Raw genomic sequence first — 20,976 nt, 5'->3', positions numbered from 1 at the left:
AGGAACTTAAGTTATTGGTACTGCAGTATGTTAAGCAGAATTCATTGAAAACTCCACTTGAGGATGGTCATCCTCGTGAGGATTTAATTCCCTTTATGTTACATCTATGATCACAAATTTTTTTCGTCATCAGACTACTGGTTTCAGTCTGTATGATCATCTTCAGATCTGTTCTATAAGAACATGTCCTAATGTACTGCAGCCATAGTGGCATCGTCAAATGTTAAACACAACATTAACACCAGCATTGTCAAATATATACAAATAACAGCGTATGCAAGAGTCATCTTGTCAGCAGCTGTAAAGGAAATATGTTCCATATTTGGGTCACTGTTTTATTCGCGACCATGTCGCAGCTTGTTAGACTCGTTAGGATTGGTATCAGGTCATTATGAAAAACAGTTCCTGTTTTTCTTTGTAGAAACCTGAGCACCTTCAGAAGTCCAAAAAGAGTGCTGGAGGTCTATTTGTAGTTTATACCTTCTACAATGGACTAAATAATTTGTATTAAGTATGTCGGCTGAAAGATGATGATAAATTATACTTTGTCTACAATTGTGATGTCTGTGTTTGATAGTGACCCAACTAGGGTCTCTACTGGGTCAGGTAGGGAGTAGACAACTGCTTTGGCCTGAGTTGCTGCAGATGACACTTGCTTGCCGCCATTGATCCAAATCTAAATACATACATACTTTACAAGCCACTGTACAGTGCATTGCTAAGGGTACATTGTACCATTGCTAATCATTTATCTTTGTGTTCTGCTCACAAATAAAGCGAGGGAAAAATGACTGTATGCCTCCATATGAGCCCTAATTTCTCTTATCTTATATCTGTGCTCCTTATGCGAAATGTACGATGGCAGCAGTGGGGCCCTTCTGCAGTCAATTTCAAATATCGGTTCTCTAAATTTTCTCAGTAGTGTTCCTCGAAAAGAACATCACCTACCCTCCAGAGATTCCCATTTGAGTCCCCAAAGCATCTCCATAATACTTACATGTTAATCGAACCTACTGATAACAAAACTAGCAGCCCGCTTTTGAATTGCTTTGGTGTCTTCCTTTAATCTGACTTACCGCCACATGCTCCGATTGGCCGTGGGATTGTCTTGTTGCCATTTGTCGGTTGACGGGTAGCGTTGTTGTCGGTTCACATATACATTGCAATCTCCAACAGGCAAAGCATTTGCGGTCATACATTGTCCAGAGCACCTGGCAACAGGGCAATCCCACAGCCAATCGGAGTGCATAGTGCCAAGTTTCCGTAGTTTAAAAATTGTGCATTGTCGACATATATAACATTAGTAATTTCAGTTCCTACTGGTATCGAATATCCAGGGTTAAAATTTCGTGACACAATTTTTGTCCACCCTGTATTGTTCCACATTGTTCCTGGTTTCTCTCTGTAGCACTTTTGTTCTTGCTCTGTTCTTTTTCTCTATTGATGACGTGCAATCTTTGTCAAACTATTCCTGGGTTCTTCTGTTCCTTCTTATGCCTATTATTTCTTCTGCAGCATGTTTAATGGGTTTTTCAATCCTGTTCCAGCTTTCGTCTATTCCTGCTGTGGTCTCTTCATTGCTCAACTTTCTGCTTAGTGTTACTTGGTATTTTTTTACTTCATCAGGGATTTTCAGTTTGTCAGTAACCCATTTCATCATTTTTGCCTATTCTGTTGTCGTTGCCATTTGTTAGTGACAGTTTCTCTCTCAAGACTGATTTTATCACAGAGTGGTCTGAGTCACAGTTTGCTCCTCTGCAGCTCTGTACACCCATAACTGACATGTCAGTCACTAAAATATGATCAATCTGATTGGCTACTTCGTTGACTACAGACTTCCAAGTACCCAGATGGATCCTTTTGTGTGGGAAGCAGGTACTTTTAATAATCATATTATTTCTTGCTTTGAATTGACATAGTAAGTATCCATTCTTGTCGTATTCTTCGTGTAGTGAATGTTCTACAGAAACTCCATATGGTTATATGGTTGTTCATTCCTCCCTATTTTTGCATTAAAATCTCCTACTGCTAGCGTCAGGTCATATTTAGGTACTGCACAGCATACTTTTGCCAAGTCTTTGTAGAACTGTTCTTTAATTATATCCTTTGTTGAATTTCTGTAATATTCTTTTTTTTTACAGTATGGGGTTATTAGCCCCACACCCAATCCCCAACCTGGAGGACCAGAATTTGTATTAGGTTTACTCCACTAGGGAAGCTGGCTTCACACTCCTCAGTCATGACCAATCTGGCTTGGGTGACTCTGCTAGTAGCTATGCTACCGCCGGCACAACTCGCAAACCCTCCCACCCGCCACTGAAGGTGCCTACTATAGGGCGGTGTCTCCTAAGAAGGTTGGCAAGCTACTAATTACTTGAAATCAAAGTCAAAACTTCTCAAAATTGTTTCCAATTTCCCGCCTGACCCAATGCCCCTATTTTTAAGGGTTATTTTAATTTCCTAACAGGTTAAGTGTCAGGTTTTGATTTATGCCATATGCATTTTTGAGAAGTCCTGAGTCAAAACATTCAGTTGGATCTTTGCATCTGAGCCCTCAAGTATATTAATGACATAATCAGGAACATTTTTCACTTAATGATTTTCTGTTAAAACAGCTGTATCATTTGCTAACAGAAATGATTAGCATTTGTGGGTAAGTCAACACAGAGCAGAAGAGAATAGCCTTAAGGGACATCTTGTCACTGTTCTCCATTTGAATTCTAATTTTCTGTAGTTGAGCAGACAGTTACACTTTAGTTTCACATGGATATGACTTGGACAACTGTTCTGCACTCTCACAGTCTAATGCTCATCTAGTTTGTGTGCTTGCAGTGTGTGGTTTAGTGAGTTGAAGGCCTATTGAACGTCTCTGAAATTTCCTACCAGTTTATTACTTTTGTCCAGTGAATTGCTAATCTTGGAAATGCTTTATTTGGTGTCTACAGTATTTTCTGCTTAATGGAAGCCATATGCATTTTTTTAAAAATATAATGTTTTCTAGTAAAATTTTGTATCTCAATTGTAGCTACTTTCTCAGACTCTGTTGATAAAATCTGAAGAAGAGAGGAGAGACTTTGAACGCAGCTGGAATACAACCTTGTTCAAAAGACTGATTTATTAATACAGCTGGTGTGGACATATTATTTTACACACTTTAATATATCCTATTCCAACTGGTAGAATTTTGTTTTTTAATGATAAAATAATAACGTCTGTGTCCATTATTAAAACATTTCAGAATTTTGAGATGCTCAAACTTAAAGTAGTTTATTTTTTTTCTGGTAGCCTGCTATATGACATCTGATGTCACTATATTTGTGATAAATTCATTGGAACACTCTGATATTCATGCAGGAATTACAATGGTGTCCTTTTCGAGCTGAATTTCTGGAAGTTCCAAAATATATATTTTATGATTGACTATGGTGTCTTTAATTGATTTTTACATCTTAAAATTTGCTCGTATGGCATTTGTTTTTCATCGTTCACAACAATTTAAAATATTGTTTTGTAACTGGTTCACACAATAGAAGACATTGGCAAGATCACAGAATATACCAATAGGATAAATTTTCTTGTTTTGGTCTGCTAGGTCTTCATTTTTTTGTCTTGTATCATGGTCTCTGTGAAGAATCCTTGACAAATCCCGAACTTATAGTACTTAAAAAGTTCTACTCAGAAATATGTCAGTTTTCTGCCACTTTACAAAAAATGTTTTAAAATATCTAAAGAGGTGGTTCATGGTGTGGGTTCCTGTAGTCATGTCCTAGTTCATGAACCAAGGGGAACGTATGAGTGGCCAAGTAAGTGGTCCCGACAGTCGGGATACCAGTTACTTCGAAATAAGGCTGGGCATCTCGGACATATTCTGAGTCGTGGTCACCTTTGTGCTCATACGGCAAAGACTACCAAATCCACCGGTTAGTCCCTCAGCCGTTAGGGGTAAAACCCAATGGGACTCGGGGCAAGTAAGGCTAGCAACCTGCTTCCCTGGTACTTTAAATATGATGCTGGCAACAATCAGAGCAAAATGCCTGGACCTTTGGAGGTGACGGAGTCCCACCTCTAACTGACAAACCAGGGACTCCTAAGATACGACTTGGCAAACAAATGGTAATGAGATGGGGAGCTATTAATATCAATGGGGGCTACTCTGGGAAGAAGGTAGAGCTGGCAGAGGCTGCAAGTAAGATGGGGCTGGACGTTTTAGCTGTTAGTGACATTCGGGTAAGGGGTGAGAAAGAAGAGGAAGTGGGAGAATACAAGGTCTACCTGTCAGGAGTCAAAGCAGGAATAGCACAATGGGGTGTAGGGCTTTACATCAGGAAAGAAATGGAACCCAGCGTAGTTGCAATAAGGTATGTAAACGAACGACTGATGTGGATAGATTTGACAGTGTCTAGCAAGAAAATTAGGATTGTGTCAGTATATTCGCATTGTGAAGGGACAGATCAAGATAAGATGGATAGTTTTTATGAGGCACTCTGTGATGTAGTTGTTAGAGTAAAGGACAAGGACAGTGTTCTGCTCATGGGTGATTTTAACGCCAGGATTGGAAATCGAACAGAAGGGTATGAAAAGGTTATGGGTAAATTTGGAGAGGATATGGAGGCCAACAGGAACGGGAAACAACTCTTGGATTTCTGTGCCAGTATGGGATTAGTAATCACAAACTCCTTTTTTAAACATAAGAACATTCACCGGTATACTTGGGAAGGCAGGGGAACCAGATCTGTCATTGACTATATAATAACAGATCAGGAATTCAGGAAGGCCGTGAGGGACACACGTGTATTCAGGGGATTCTTTGATGACACTGATCATCACTTAATCTGCAGTGAAATTGGAGTTGTGAGGCCGAAAGTGCAGGAGGTCAGGTCCATATGTAGGAGGAGAAGAGTGGAGAAACTTCAGGATAAGGAAATCAGGCACAAGTACATAACAGCGATCTCAGAAAGGTACCAGTTAGTTGAATGTAGTCAATTACAGTCATTGGAAAAGGAATGGACAAGGTACAGGGACACAGTACTAGAAGTGGCTAAAGAATGTCTTGGAACAGTAGTGTGTAAAAGTAGGATGAAGCAAACAGCTTGGTGGAATGATACAGTCAAGGCAGCCTGTAAAAGGAAAAAGAAGGCGTATCAAAAATGGCTACATACCAGAACCCAGGTAGACAGAGAAAGTTATGTTGAAGAAAGAAACAAAGCCAAACAGATAATTGCAGCATCCAAGAAGAAATCGTGGGAAGACTTTGGAAACAGGTTGGAGACTATGGGTCAAGCTGCTGGAAAACCATTCTGGAGTGTAATTAGCAGTCTTCGAAAGGGAGGTAAGAAGGAAATGACAAGTATTTTGGACAGGTCAGGAAAACTGCTGGTGAATCCTGTGGATGCCTTGGGCAGATGGAGGGAATATTTTGAAGAGTTGCTCAATGTACGTGAAAATGCGATCAGTAATGTTTCAGATTTTGAGGTAGAATGGGATAGGAATGATGATGGAAATAGGATCACATTTGAGGAAGTGGAAAAAATGGTCAACAGATTGCAGTGCAATAAAGCGGCTGGGGTGGATGAAATTAAGTCGGAACTCATCAAATACAGTGGAAAGTCAAGTCTTAAATGGCTACACAGGATAATTGAAATGGCCTGGGAGTCGGCACAGGTTCCATCAGACTGGACAAAAGCAGTAATCACACCAATCTTTAAACATGGAAACAGAAAAGATTGTAACAACTACAGAGGTATCTCTTTAATCAGCGTTGTGGGTAAAATCTTCTCAGGTATTGTTGAAAGGAAAGTGCGAGTATTAGTTGAGGACCAATTGGATGAAAATCAGTGTGGGTTTAGGCCTCTTAGAGGTTGTCAGGACCAGATCTTTAGCTTACGGCAAATAATGGAGAAGTGTTATGAGTGGAACAGGGAATTGTATCTATGCTTTATAGATATAATAGAAGGAAACATTCCATGAAGGAAAAATATACCTAAAAACAAAGATGATGTGACTTACCAAATGAAAGTGCTGGCAGGTCGACAGACACACAAACGAACACAAACATACACACAAAATTCAAGCTTTCGCAACAAACTGTTGCCTCTTTCCTGATGAGGCAACAGTTTGTTGCGAAAGCTTGAATTTTGTGTGTATGTTTGTGTTCGTTTGTGTGTCTGTCGACCTGCCAGCACTTTCATTTGGTAAGTCACATCATCTTTGTTTTTAGGTCTATGCTTTATAGATCTAGAAAAGGCATATGACCGGGTCCCTAGGAGGAAGTTATTGTCTGTTCTACAAGATTATGGAATAGGAGGCAAACTTTTGCAAGCAATTAAAGGTCTTTACATGGATAGTCAGGCAGCAGTTAGAGTTGACAGTAAATTGAGTTCATGGTTCAGAGTAGTTTCAGGGGTAAGACAAGGCTGCAACCTGTCTCCACTGTTGTTCATATTATTTATGGATCATATGTTGAAAACAATAGACTGGCTGGGTGAGATTAAGATATGTGAACACAAAATAAGAAGTCTTGCATATTCAGATGACTTAGTTGTGATGGCAGATTCGATTGAAAGTTTGCAAAGTAATATTTCAGAGCTAGATCAGAAATGTAAGGACTATGGTATGAAGATTAGCATCTCCAAAACGAAAGTAATGTCAGTGGGAAAGAAATATAAACGGATTGAGTGCCAAATAGGAGGAACAAAGTTAGAACAGGTGGACGGTTTCAAGTACTTAGGATGCATATTCTCACAGGATGGCAACATAGTGAAAGAACTGGAAGTGAGGTGTAGCAAAGCTAATGCAGTGAGCGCTCAGCTACGATCTACTCTCTTCTGCAAGAAGGAAGTCAGTACCAAGACTAAGTTATCTGTGCACCGTTCAATCTTTCGACCAACTTTGTTGTATGGGAGCGAAAGCTGGGTGGATTCAGGCTACCTTATCAACAAGGTTGAGGTTATGGATATGAAAGTAGCTAGGATGATTGCAGGTACTAGTAGATGGGAACAATGGCAGGAGGGTGTCCACAATGAGGAAATCAAAGAAAAACTGGGAATGAACTCTATAGATGTAGCAGTCAGGGCGAACAGGCTCAGATGGTGGGGTCATGTTACACGCATGGGAGAAGCAAGGTTACCCAAGAGACTCATGGATTCAGCAGTAGAGGGTAGGAGGAGTCGGGGCAGACCGAGGAGAAGGTACCTGGATTTGGTTAAGAATGATTTTGAAGTAATAGGTTTAACATCAGAAGAGGCACCAATGTTAGCACTGAATAGGGGATCATGGAGGAACTGTATAAGGGGGGCTATGCTCCAGACTGAACGCTGAAAGGCATAATCAGTCTTAAATGATGATGATGATGATGATGATGATGATGATGATGATATCTAAAGAGGTGAACTGAGTCTGTAATTAGAAGTGGTTTGCTTATCTCCAGTTTTATAGCTGGGTGCTACTGCAGCACATTTAAGTCTGTCAGGACTGATTAGTTGCACCCCATGGTGTTACCTGCAGTTAAACAATTATTTATAAAGAAATGTTAATGCTGAAACTCACAATTCACATGTATGCACTATCACAACAGTTATCCACTTGCAGCCCAGCAAAGTGTGGCATCATAAGGGGGAGAGGGGGGTGGCAAATTGTGAGACAATGAGATGAGCTGGCAGAGTATGCATTACTCATGTTTACTTAAGGTAAAAATTTTTACGTGTTCAAGTAGTGAATTACAAAATGTACCAGGAAAGAGAGTAAATAATTTCAAGATTGTTTGCGAGATGCCTAGCATGGAAAACATAATTGTATTGGTGTTTATGGAGAGCCAGAAAAATACTGTAATATGTCTCTGTAAACAACATTCCAAGACTTCTTGTTCTCTGTGAATATGTATAGATTTCTGGCTCTTGATACATGTGAGCAGCCAGTGTAGAGTTGTCAATGTGAAAAACGTGATGTGCCCGGATGAATACCTGACACTTTTAATGTTTTTCCTAGACTCATATTTATAATGATCAAGAAGGCCACTTTCAAAGGGATCTGTAAGCATTTGAACTGGAAAGGCAAGTTTGATGGCTTGATAGGAATTCATGGTATCAGTACTGTCTTTCCTGTGGCTCTGCCAGTGATTATGGTGGCCTGCACGATATACCTTCTCAGCTCCATGATAGTAACCTGGTGCCATTGCACAGTCTTGGTGGATCCAGGTTATGCATCAGTGTGACAGGCACACACACCTTCAGCTCCAACTAGTGCGATGGCGTCCCCGACAGCTCTAATGAATTTAGAAACTCTACAGGGTCTGTAGTAGTGTTGTCTGTTTTCATAACTGTATCCATTGACAGGCAGGTTGTAACCCCACCAAATATATGATCAGTAATTTTTTATTGGTGTTTCCCATTGATTCGTTCTTTGGGTGCTGTTATCTGTACACTAAACTTAATGCATTCATTTGATAGTTAACTTTCATGGAAGACTTTTAGTTATGTTACCCATTCCATGGGAACAGTAGTCATGTTGACCATCCTAGGGGTACAGTGACTCTTTCTGGAATAAAAGATGACATATGTGTTAATTCAGGGCATAGACTATTTCCATTCCAAAGTATATCCAAATCCATTCAGACATTTCACCATAAATGAGGAACAAACATACTAACTCGTCGAAGAAAGAAAATAAGCAATTTATAGTTTGATGCAGCACAAATTTTATATTTGTTTGTGTAACAATGTCATATGCCCTCATGTGTGTGCCTGTTACCAGTGGATAGGCTTGCATATCACAATCAAATCCTGCCTAACTAAAAGTCTACCACATTCTAGATGTAAAGGCACATCATCTGTCATACAGCATTTAAATGACACCATGGTCATGAGACTTCAAGTGTCTAGAAACTATAAGATAGCCTGATGCTCAGTGGCTAAAATGCAATAGGATTATATGAAAGTATGGATTAAACACTTTGAGGGTTGTTTAAGCATTGTATTCATTACATTGAATCATATATCTAAAAACAAAGATGATGAGACATACCAAACAAAAGCGCTGGCAGGTCGATAGACACACAAACAAACACAAACATTGACACAAAATTCAAACTTTCGCAACAAACGGTTGCTTCATCAGGAAAGAGGGAAGGAGAGGGAAAGACGAAAGGATGTGGGTTTTAAGGGAGAGGGTAAGGAGTCATTCCAATCCCGGGAGCGGAAAGACTTACCTTAGGGGGAAAAAAGGACAGGTATACACTCGCGCGCGCACACACACACACACACACACATATCCATCCGCACATACACAGGCACGAATGGATATGTGTGTGTGTGCGAGTGTATACCTGTCCTTTTTTCCCCCTAAGGTAAGTCTTTCCACTCCCGGGATTGGAATGACTCCTTACCCTCTCCCTTAAAACCCACATCCTTTCGTCTTTCCCTCTCCTTCCCTCTTTCCTGATGAAGCAACCGTTTGTTGCGAAAGCTTGAATTTTGTGTGTATGTTTGTGTTTGTTTGTGTGTCTATTGACCTGCCAGCGCTTTTGTTTGGTAAGTCTCATCATCTTTGTTTTTAGATATATTTTTCCCACGTGGAATGTTTCCCTCTATTATATTCATTACATTGAATCATATTACGTATGACATATTAAACAATAAAGGTATTTTCCCATATATGATACAGTTCAAAGGACAAAAAGTAAATAGCCTTTGTAAGAGTAATTATTGTTCTAAATTTCACATTGAATGCTTCAAATCAATAAATATCTTGCACTAAACACATTTAAAAGTAGCATTGTGCTAATTCGTGCTATAAGCTAAATTCATTCCAAATTTCTTCCAAATCTGTCCTGCCATTTCAGCATAGAGGAGTAACAAACATATACAGAACTTTTGCATTCATAGTATATGTAATGATTACAAAGACAGCATAAAAATAGTCCCTTCAGGTGGGCTCAAGATTTTAATACTCTGCAAGAAAACAATCATAGACAGCAGAATTGCTACTTTTTAGTGACCTGGTGAATCCTGTTATCTCCTAAGGAATTGTGTTTTCGAAATTACTGTCAGCTGATGGTACATGCAGTGTCTTCACATATACAGGGTTATTACAAATGATTGAAGCGATTTCACAGCTCCACAATAACTTTATTATTTGAGATATTTTCACAATGCTTTGCACACACATACAAAAACTCAAAAAGGTTTTTTAGGCATTCACAAATGTTCGATATGTGCCCCTTTAGTGATTCGGCAGACATCAAGCCGATAATCAAGTTCCTCCCACACTCGGCGCAGCATGTCCCCATCAATGAGTTCAAAAGCATCGTTGATGCGAGCTCGCAGTTCTGGCACGTTTCTTGGTAGAGGAAGTTTAAACACTGAATCTTTCACATAACCCCACAGAAAGAAATCGCATGGGGTTAAGTTGGGAGAGCGTGGAGGCCATGACATGAATTGCTGATCATGATCTCCACCACGACCGATCCATCGGTTTTCCAATCTCCTGTTTAAGAAATGCCGAACGTCATGATGGAAGTGCGGTGGAGCACCATCCTGTTGAAAGATGAAGTCGGCGCTGTCGGTCTCCAGTTGTGGCATGAGCCAATTTTCCAGCATGTCCAGATACACGCGTGAAACTTGCCCGCACGCGTTCAACCGTTTCCTCGCTCACTGCAGGCCGACCCATTGATTTCCCCTTACAGAGGCATCCAGAAGCTTTAAACTGCGCATACCATCGCCGAATGGAGTTAGTAGTTGGTGGATCTTAGTTGAACTTCGTCCTGAAGTGTCGTTGCACTGTTATGACTGACTGATGTGAGTGCATTTCAAGCACGACATACGCTTTCTCGGCTCCTGTCGCCATTTTGTCTCACTGCGCTCTCGATCGCTCTGGCGGCAGAAACCTGAAGTGCGGCTTCAGCCGAACAAAACTTTATGAGTTTTTCTACGTATCTGTAGTGTGTCATAACCATATGTCAATGAATGGAGCTACAGTGAATTTATGAAATCGCTTCAATCATTTGTAATAGCCCTGTACATCTAATGCATCTGTAAGCAGTTGTTTATTAGTCGATGCACAGTGACATTTTCTGTCACTGTGAGGAAGAAATTATTGAATTTAGTGGCCAAGGATTTGAAAGTATCATTGTTTCTGCCGTAGCTCCTGTGTGGGTCTTGGTTTCATTTGTAGCACAGTTTTTGTTTGTTTCTTGTTTGCTAATGTCTTCTCTATTCTTAGAATGTTTTATGTTTTGAACAGAGTGCATTTGTCTGCTGCATTAACCTGGCTTGCTTTTGTTAAGTTTTACACAAATTTATTTCTGTGGAAAACAAGATAGCAAGAAATGATGTAGGAATCTATTTAAGAAATACTTAAACTTTTGATCTACACTGTCTGCTGTATAAATTTTTCCCAGGATTCTTTCTGTAATTTCTTTCTAAACATTATGATTGAGTCATTGTAGATTATTCTGTGATGCAGTAATTTTTTCTGTTAGCTTTATTGCCTAAAGCTAACTGGACAGCATGTTTTTTATTGTTAACATTTGACCTTCATGGTCAGAGCAAAGATAATGTAAATCTACCCATTTTACCTCTACCGAACAAGATGGTTCAACATCTGGCATACTGGATTTGCTTTCAGAAGGTGCAGTGTTCCAAAATCTTGTCTGACCATCTAGACTTAGTCCCGCCGTGAATCAGTTACGGTGAATACTTGGATGTTTCCTTTGAAAAAGACACTCAGTTTCTTTCTCAGCTCTTGTTCAGTTTTTGAGTTTGTGCTCTACCTCTAATCACTTCTTTGTCCACAGAATATTAAACCCTAATCTTTCTTCATTACTCCCTTGTTTTGTAATTGGTTTCCAAGTTTTGTCAATAGCAGGTTCAATAGAAGTGGAGAATTTTAAGGTGTGAACCTATAATGGGGAAGCAGTTAATGCTGTGGCAGCATGAATGAAATTTTACTACTCACATATTGTCTGAAGAAAACTTAGAAAATCTGAAATAGGAGACTGAGCTGGAATAGATTTGACTGCAACATCTTTTTCATCTTCTTCTTCTCTTTCAAGAAATCTTCTTCTTCCTCTTCTCTTTCACGAAATTTCAGGCCCAAGGAGTGGTTCTGTGCAGTTTCTTATATATTTATTTATTTCTCTCTCCTGTTCAGTCATATGTGATCTATGGCTTATTGTCTTGTGCAACCATCAACATGACCAAAAATTTGCTGCCTGCTAGTGTATTTTGTGTGTTACAGAAATGACCATCACTTAAATTTAACATCAAATTATTATTATTTTTTATTGTGGTTTCTAGCCAAATTACATTAGTAGGACACAAGGAATCTTGACAATTGTGTACATGATCAATAAAAACTGTTCTTGTTTTGGTGATATTGGGAATATCTCAGATAACAAAATTTGTGCACATGCAAATCATATTCTGAACTGCTGTATTTGTTGCTTTGATAGAGGACGAAGGGTCTGGGCTGTGACGCCCCATCAACAGAGAGGTTGTTAGAGGTGGAGCAAAAGTTTGGATCAAGCAAAGATGGCGAGGGAAATCACTCTTTTTCTTTTTTGAAGGATACTCAATTTAAGAAAACCATGAGAAACCCATAATTATCTAGATTTTATGTAGTTTGCTTAGCATGATAGGAAATAATTTCTGTAAAAGTCCACATGAATTTCGGTGGCCTACTGTTAATCTCATTTAGAAACGAGCATTTCAGTGTCATTTTTTAATATGTTTGTTGGATTTTTGAATTTGTTAGCTCCTGGAGTCATCTTTGTAACGGTCTAAGGTGAAACTGAATGATGAAATATTTTTTTCTGCGCATTGCTACAGACACTTTGATTTTATCTGCACTAATTTTATTCAGTGCACATTTTGCAGCTCAGCAGAATTTTTTAACGTTATTTGTTGATACACCAATGTGTTTTCCAGAGTTGGCGAATGCAGGGAGACCACTCTTTCCTGGTTCAGATGTCGAAGATCAGTTGAAACGAATCTTTAAGTTGTTAGGTACTCCAACTGAAGAGACATGGAGTGGTCTGACACAACTACCAGATTATAAACCATTTCCAATTTATCATCCAAGCATGGCATTTAGTCAAGTAGTGCCGAAGCTAAACGCCAAAGGTCGGGACCTTTTACAGGTAAGCAGTTATCAGATTTCACTTCAGCATGTGATCATTCATATAATGTAGTACTAATTTTGCCCTAGTCAGGAAATAGTGTAGTAGTTTTTCAAACAAAGGAAAAATCCATGTTTTATTTAAAATAAGCATAATAACTGGCAGAAGTAAAGCTGTGAGTACCGGGCGTGAGTTGTGCTTCGGTAGCTCAGATGGTAGAGCACTTGCCTGTGAAAGGCAAAGGTGCCGAGTTCGAGTCTCGGTCGGGCACACAGTTTTAATCTGCCCGGAAGTTTCGTATCAGCGCACACTCCGCTGCAGAGTGAAAATCTCATTCTGGAAGCATAAAATAGTTAATCTTTTTCTAAAGTAATGTTATACCCTTTCAGTTTACCAAATTATGACTTCACTATTCTGAAAATAATAACAGTAATTTCTGGAACCTTTATTCTTTCTTCAGATAATTCCCTTAATGCCAAATGAGAACGGGGGGGGGGGGGGGGGGGGGAGAATTCAGTTTTAGTAACTAGTGCCTTTTTCCCTTGCCTATATTATTACTGTGTGATGTGTTTCATCATGTACACTGGCTCTTCCAATACTTTTGGTTTATTGAAAAAGCTGGTTGCTAATGAAATAATATTAAGGGAAATATAAAATGCAGAAAATAAATTTTTGAGAAGTGTGTAAGGTTAGTCCATAATGGCTCACATGAGCATTGAAAAAATACGAGGAGGATTGGAAGTTGAAAAATAAAATACACAAATGTTTTTGAACATTGGAATATGAAGAAATGTACATACAACTCAAATGATCTTTATTCCACAGATTTGGAATGTGCCAATATATAGACCATTAGAAGTGCAGATCTGTACATTATGTCCAACTTTGAGAATTCAGTATAGTATAAAACCCTCACATATCACATTTGGAGCCCCTAAACATAGTAACATGAAATCATATAATGCGTGAATATACTTTTGGGAATCCTCCCCCCCCCCTCTCTCTCTCCTCTCTCTCTTCCCTCCCCCCCCCTCCCTCCCACCATCACATTGTCTCCTTGGCATTCCTGACACACAGGTTATATGGGAAACCACAAGCCATTAACAGTTGATGCTGGGAAACTACGACGAAAAAGTTGCAGACCATTTATATCCCAGACATTTATTTATTATTTATTTATTCATCCAGGGATCATTTTGCAGTGATACAGGATATGTCAAGGTAATAAAATTCCAGTGAATGGGCCAAAATATAACACAGCATAAATAACACGCTTTAAGAGAATAGGACAGGTATTCTACAGGGATAGAACAGTTGGTTGGCTGTGGCCTTCATTAAGGAACCATTCTGGCTTTTGCCGTAACATTCCAGAAAAACCACGGAAGACCAAAATCAGGATGACTGGACAGAGCAGCTCCATCCTCCTGATTACAATGTCAGTGTTCTAACAGCTGCACTGTTTCACACAGTAGTTCTCTACTGACTAATGTATCTTCATTTACCACAGATTGTTTCGGGTAACTTGTGATATAAAACTTAATTTCTTCTTCACTGTCCATGCACTGAAGACATGTGGTGATAACTCCTGGACGTTTCCGGTCACTTGCTATGTAAAACATAGTTGTACTCTTCACTTTTGCTTACACTAAGCCACCTACAGATGACACATTGACTGAGAAGATGCAGATGTGTCCCTTTGCTACTGTCTACTTGAAAAACTAACTCTGTGTACTGTACTATTGTGCATTATACGTCCCGACGCATGATCCTTGTGAAAACAATAAACCATGATTACTATATGCTACTCTTGTTCCTTGAAGTAATCTTTAATTGTGTGATATGCATTATTTCTGAAGTACATTTTAGCTGGCTTTTTTAAACAAATGTGTTTCAGTAATCGTCTTCTCTTCCTTTCGCGCTTTATTACACAGTTTTATCCCGTAATATAAAATACGAGGTGCATTCAATTTCTAAGGCCTCCGATTTTTTTTGTAATTAACTACTCACCCGAAATCGATGAAACTGGCGTTACTTCTCGACGTAATCGCCCTGCAGACGTACACATTTTTCACAACGCTGATGCCATGATTTCATGGCAGCGGCGAAGGCTTCTTTAGGAGTCTGTTTTGACCACTGGAAAATCGTTGAGGCAATAGCAGCACGGCTGGTGAATGTGCGGCCACGGAGAGTGTCTTTCATTGTTGGAAAAAGCCAAAAGTCACTAGGAGCCAGGTCAGGTGAGTAGGGAGCATGAGGAATCACTTCAAAGTTGTTATCATTAAGAAACTGTTGCGTAACATTAGCTCGATGTGCGGGTGCGTTGTCTTGGTGAAACAGCACACGCGCAGCCCTTCCCAGACGTTTTTGTTGCAGTGCAGGAAGGAATTTGTTCTTCAAAACATTTTCGTAGGATGCACCTGTTACTGTAGTGCCCTTTGGAATGCAATGGGTAAGGATTACGCCCTCGCTGTCCCAGAACATGGACACCATCATTTTTTCAGCACTGGCGGTTACCCGAAATGGCGGTGAATCTGTGTGCTTCCATTGAGCTGACTGGCGCTTTGTTTCTGGATTGAAAAATGGCATCCACATCTCATCCATGGTCACAACCGACGAAAAGAAAGTCCCATTCATGCTGTCGTTGCGCGTCAACATTGCTTGGCAACATGCCATACGGGCAGCCATGTGGTCGTCCGTCAGCATTCGTGGCACCCACCTGGATGACACTTTTCGCATTTTCAGGTCGTCATGCAGGACTGTGTGCACACAACCCACAGAAATGCCAACTCTGGAAGCAATCTGTTCAACAGTCATTCGGCGATCCCCCAAAACAATTCTCTCCACTTTCTCGATCGTGTCGTCAGACCAGCTTGTGCGAGCCCGAGGTTGTTTCGGTTTGTTGTCACACGATGTTCTGCCTTCATTAAACTGTCACACCCACGAACGCACTTTTGACACATCCATAACTCCATCACCACATGTGTGCTTCATCCTTCAACTGTCGATGAATTTCAATTGGTTTCACACCACGCAAATTCAGAAAACGTATGATTGCACGCTGTTCAAGTAAGGAAAACGTCGCCATTTTAAGTATTTAAAACAGTTCTCATTCTCGCCGCTGGCGGCAAGATTCCATCTGCTGTACGGTGCTGCCATCTCTGGGACGTATTGACAATGAACGCGGCCTCATTTTAAAACAATGCGCATGTTTCTATCTCTTTCCAGTCCGGAGAAAAAAAATCGGAGGCCTTAGAACTTGAATGCACCTCGTACTGTTTTGAGTTCTTTCGTTTGTTTTCCTGGCTGAATGTAACTCCAAACTGGCTCTTGTTTAATGATTATGTACAGAATTATTAGTGGAGTATTTATTAATATTTTCCCTCGTGTGCCCCGTATATTGGTAATGTGGTCACTTGGTACAGTAAAGATTCCCTTTTTTTATTTTTAAACAACCCTTTAAAATGAGCCTGGTTACTACTTCCAGTTATTATCCTTATGATCCTTTTCTACAGTTTAAAAACTTTGTACATGTTTAGTGCCTTCAGTCCCCAGAAAAGAATCCCATACCTAAGAATTTAGTGTACATAGGTTTAGTATGACACCACAAGACATTGACTGTTACGCACTGAGGCTAACACCCTACGATCATAGCATGCTGGTGACATTCTTTTTGCCAGTACCTTTGTATGTTCACTCCACATTAAATGACAATCAGTGTTCAGCCCTAAAAACTTTGTGTTTTCTAGACAATCTATGGATTTATCATCTATGCTTAAAGTGCATACTGTTAGTTTTCTTAATGTTCAACTTTAATTTATTGCATACTGTCCAATTGGGAACATCCTTGAGGGTTTCATTTGCTTTCCCTTTTAGGAGTTCTGATGTTTTACCTGTAGCTATGATGTTGCTGTAATAGGCAAAGAGAACTTTTTGTCCCTGTCTTACACTGTCTGAAAAGTCATTGATCTATATTAAGAACAAAATTAGACCCAGTACAATATCCTGAGGACCAACTGTGTTTATATATTTCTTGTCTGACAATTGCTTTGCTAAAAATTTATCATCAGCAGACTTGTGAAAGATCTCCGCCTTTTGCACCCTGTTTTTTAAGTAAGACTGAAACCACTCATTCAGTGTTACTCTTATACCTAGCACTTCTAGCTTGCTCAATACTATTTTATAGCCAACAGTGTCAAAAGCATTGTAAAAGTCTAAGAATTTGCCTTTATCACAATCATCCCTATTAATAGCTTCAGGTGAACTATACAATAGAAACCCTAAACACAGGCTTTGAGGATCACACAGCTCAAAAACTGAGTATAGAAACTGAGCTACAGCTTAAACACTGCATAACAACCACCAGTAGAAACTACAGTAATGAAAATATAAATCATTTTCTCCATTACTTGAGGAAAGAAAGCTGGGAAGAGATTTATAACTGTGAACACACAGATGGAAAATATAATAACTTTATTAACAATTTTTCCTACTATTTTGAACTGTGCTTCCCTTCAACCCAGAGGAAAACATACACAAGGAAAACAAAAAATAAATGGATTACTCCTGGGATTCTAGTATCTTCAAACAAAAAAAGATTACTGCACAGATTGTCCAAACAACTCACATCACCAGAATTTGACTTTTATTACAAAACCTAAAAAAGATATTCAAAAATGTAGTCAAACAAGCAAAAATAATGGCAAATGACACATACATAAAAAAATTCCACCAATAAGATGAAAGCCATATGGAATATTGCCAGGAAAGAAACTGCAGCAGAACAGATAGACTTCCATAACATTAATTGCCTAATGGAGAACTCAATTGTGATAACTGAACCCACAAAAACTGCAAATAAATTTAATTCCTACTTTACGCAGATAGCCGAAAATCTTATAAATCAAAATTTACACTGTACTCCTATAGATCAATCCAGATGTACTATAAATAACAAATCTATTTTTCTATACCCCACCAATGAAAAGGAAATACTTAATATAATCAAAGAACTGAAGCCCAAATTCTCTGTTGGTACGGACAGTATCCCTGACTATATCTTGAAGAAATGTGCTCCCCTCATAGCCAGGCCACTTGTCAACATCTGTAACTGCTCTCTATCAGAAGGGGTGTTCCCAGAAAAATTGAAGATAGCGAGAGTGAAACCCCTGTTCAAGAAAGGGATAAAAAAAGAAGTATCAAACTACAGGCCTATCTCACTCTTATCTGGTTTTTCCAAAATAGTTGAAAAAATCTATTATAAAAGACTAATCACTAATTCACTAATAGAAAAAAATTATTATTTCTCAAATACTCAACATGGATTCCGAAAATCTAAATCTACTGAGACAGCTATATTTGCATTCCTAAATGAAGCCTTAAATGCAATAGACAATAAAGAACATATCTCAGCCATATTTGTAGACCTCTCTAAAGCATTTGATGTCAGCAATCACAACATCTTGCTTCAGAAACTTGAATGTGTAGGTATTAGGGGCCCGGACTATGAATGGATAAAATCATATCTCCAAAACACAGAGCAATTAGTTGAGCTTACTATCGAAGAAGGGAGCAAGATCATCCTCAATAAATGCCAGTTCTACTTTAATAATAACAAAAATATGACATCAATCATCTGTTTACCAAACGTAACAGCTCTGTACCATGGCATTTATGGCCACTAAACCAAATTTAAAGAAAAAATTGCTTAGTAGGAGGTAGTATTGATCTTGTTAAGACATCACATATAGCTTGACTTAGCATAGCAAACAACTTTTTTCCCCCTCCTGTGTCTTCTGATAGATTTAGACTAAGCGTAGCATACACCTTTTTTTTCTCCTCCTGTGTCTTCTCACAGATTTAGTCTCTAGATTTGCCAACAGTTTACAGTGTGTAAGTTGAGTAACTGTCTCAATAAAATATTGTGGGGTTTGCTCAGTTAATCTGATGGTAAATCCAATGTCCATGCATTTTCCTACACTTTGTTGTAATATCAACATAACTCCACAACTTATCCATTCTTTCTCCTCAGCATCTGAGTATCCTATTTTTCTGCTTCTTTACAGCGTCTTCTGGTGTGCAATCCAGCACTGCGGATGGCAGCTGATGATGCAATGGCGCATCTTTACTTCAGTGATCTCAGTCCTGCCATTAAAAATGACCGCTGCCAGTGACTGGTGCCATGTCCTGTGAGTGATGTTTCTTCAAACCCCACTGTGTACTCACTAATATGGTAAGTATTAATTTCAGGAAACCATTTTCTTAATCAATTTTCTGTTCATTCATGACACTGAACAAGATTTAGACTGAGTTAACTCTGAAGTGTAGTGCAATGTGTAATATAAGGAGCTTCTAAAGAGGACACATAGTGAAGGCAGTGTTTGAGGGGGGGGGGGGGATGCATTATTATGTTGTGTGATTTTATGTATTACCATTTTACCCATTTGTGTACGTGGTATAGATGTACAAAAACTGGCAAGAAAGTGTTTTGTTAGATATAGGAGGTTGGAAAATGTAATTTGTCTTTTTATTGGGAATTGCATGGCCACAGGAAATGTTGCACATTCTGTGTACTGTCAGAGTGTTTGAGTTTCTTGCCAAATATGTTCCGTAAGAATGAAGGTGAGGAATTATTTTTACAACTTGTTAACAGCCTGATTATCAAACTATGTCTCAGACTGACTAGACCCTTTGGGCTTTACAGACTGTTACTGAAGTATCTGAGCATAGTGCAAGACCTAGTTCACTCCATCATTCTGTCAGTACACCTGCCCTCCTTTCTGGAAAGCTGTTTTGGAAAGAGTGCTGTGTGTGAAAGACAAGTGTCCAAGTTTGGAGTCTGGGTTGATTATACAGTTTTAATCTGTCAGCAAGTTTCATAACAGTGTACATTTCACTGTGAAGAGGAAGATATATGCTGTGGTTAATTATTCCTCTCAGTTTCTCTTTTCATTGAGTACTACTTCAGCAATGGATTAATGAAAACCTCTGTGGAATTTTGAAAGTAGAAAAGAACATTAGTATATTCAGGCTTTCGTGTGAGTTGTCTGATATATCTGGTACGACCACAGCCAGTAAAGGACAAGGGATTAACATACAGTTTTAATCTCTGTGGAAATTTCATCATTTTGTTTTAACCTCCTGTTTTAACCACACATACACAGACACAAGCAGACATTTGAAATGTCTGCTTGTGTCTGTGTATGTGTGGTTGGATATGGGTGTGTGTGCGAGTGTATACCTGTCCTTTTTTCTCCCTAAGGTAAGTCTTTCCGCTCCCGGGATTGGAATGACTCCTTACCCTCTCCCTTAAAACCCACATCCTTTCATCTTTCCCTCTCCTTCCCTCTTTCCTGATGAAGCAACCATTGGATGCGAAAGCTTGAATTTTGTGTGTATGTTTGTGTGTCTATCGACCTGCCAGCGCTTTCGTTTGATAAGTCATATCATCTTTGTTTTTAGATATATTTTTCCCAACGTGGAATGTTTCCCTCTATTATATCCATATCATTAATTTGATGCTATAATTAATTTGTTAGTAAAGGTGAGTTTTTGTGGTGTCTGCAACAGCGTGAATAAATTCCTGCGCCACTGCTGCCGTATCATCTACATAAGCTGAAATGCTGCTGAGGGGCGAAACAGTGCGCTTAATTTATTGAAGTGGTGTGCAGAAGTCAGTTCTTAAAGTCATCCCAGTACATTCCAGTATAGAAACTAATATAATAATGCTGTTGTCAGGGTTCTCAAATGCTGTGTGAAGTGTTTTCATGTAACCTTTGCAGTATTTTAGTGTGTGACTTCTATGATGTGGTGGTAACAGGAATAAAATTTTATGGAATAATTTTGGTGCATTCTGTGTTTAATCTATT

The 20,976-nt window shown here is 39.2% G+C and overlaps 1 protein-coding gene across 1 annotated transcript in view; it reads left to right on the top strand.

Annotated features, from left to right (window-relative positions):
* Nucleotides 1-19,334, top strand: part of LOC126177094 (cyclin-dependent-like kinase 5) — a 33,461-nt gene extending 14,127 nt beyond the window's left edge. Inside the window, exons 6-7 of the mRNA XM_049924348.1 lie at nucleotides 12,921-13,132; nucleotides 19,174-19,334. Coding sequence (XP_049780305.1) covers nucleotides 12,921-13,132; nucleotides 19,174-19,281 — 320 coding nt within the window. The 3' untranslated portion in view covers nucleotides 19,282-19,334. The remainder of the gene's footprint in view (nucleotides 1-12,920; nucleotides 13,133-19,173) is intronic.
* The last annotated feature ends 1,642 nt before the right edge of the window (nucleotides 19,335-20,976 follow it).

Source organism: Schistocerca cancellata, chromosome 3 (assembly GCF_023864275.1).
Source record: "Schistocerca cancellata isolate TAMUIC-IGC-003103 chromosome 3, iqSchCanc2.1, whole genome shotgun sequence".
Lineage (NCBI taxonomy): Eukaryota > Metazoa > Arthropoda > Insecta > Orthoptera > Acrididae > Schistocerca > Schistocerca cancellata.
The sequence above is the reverse complement of the archived record's forward strand: the minus strand, read 5'-3'. Positions and strand labels throughout refer to the sequence as shown.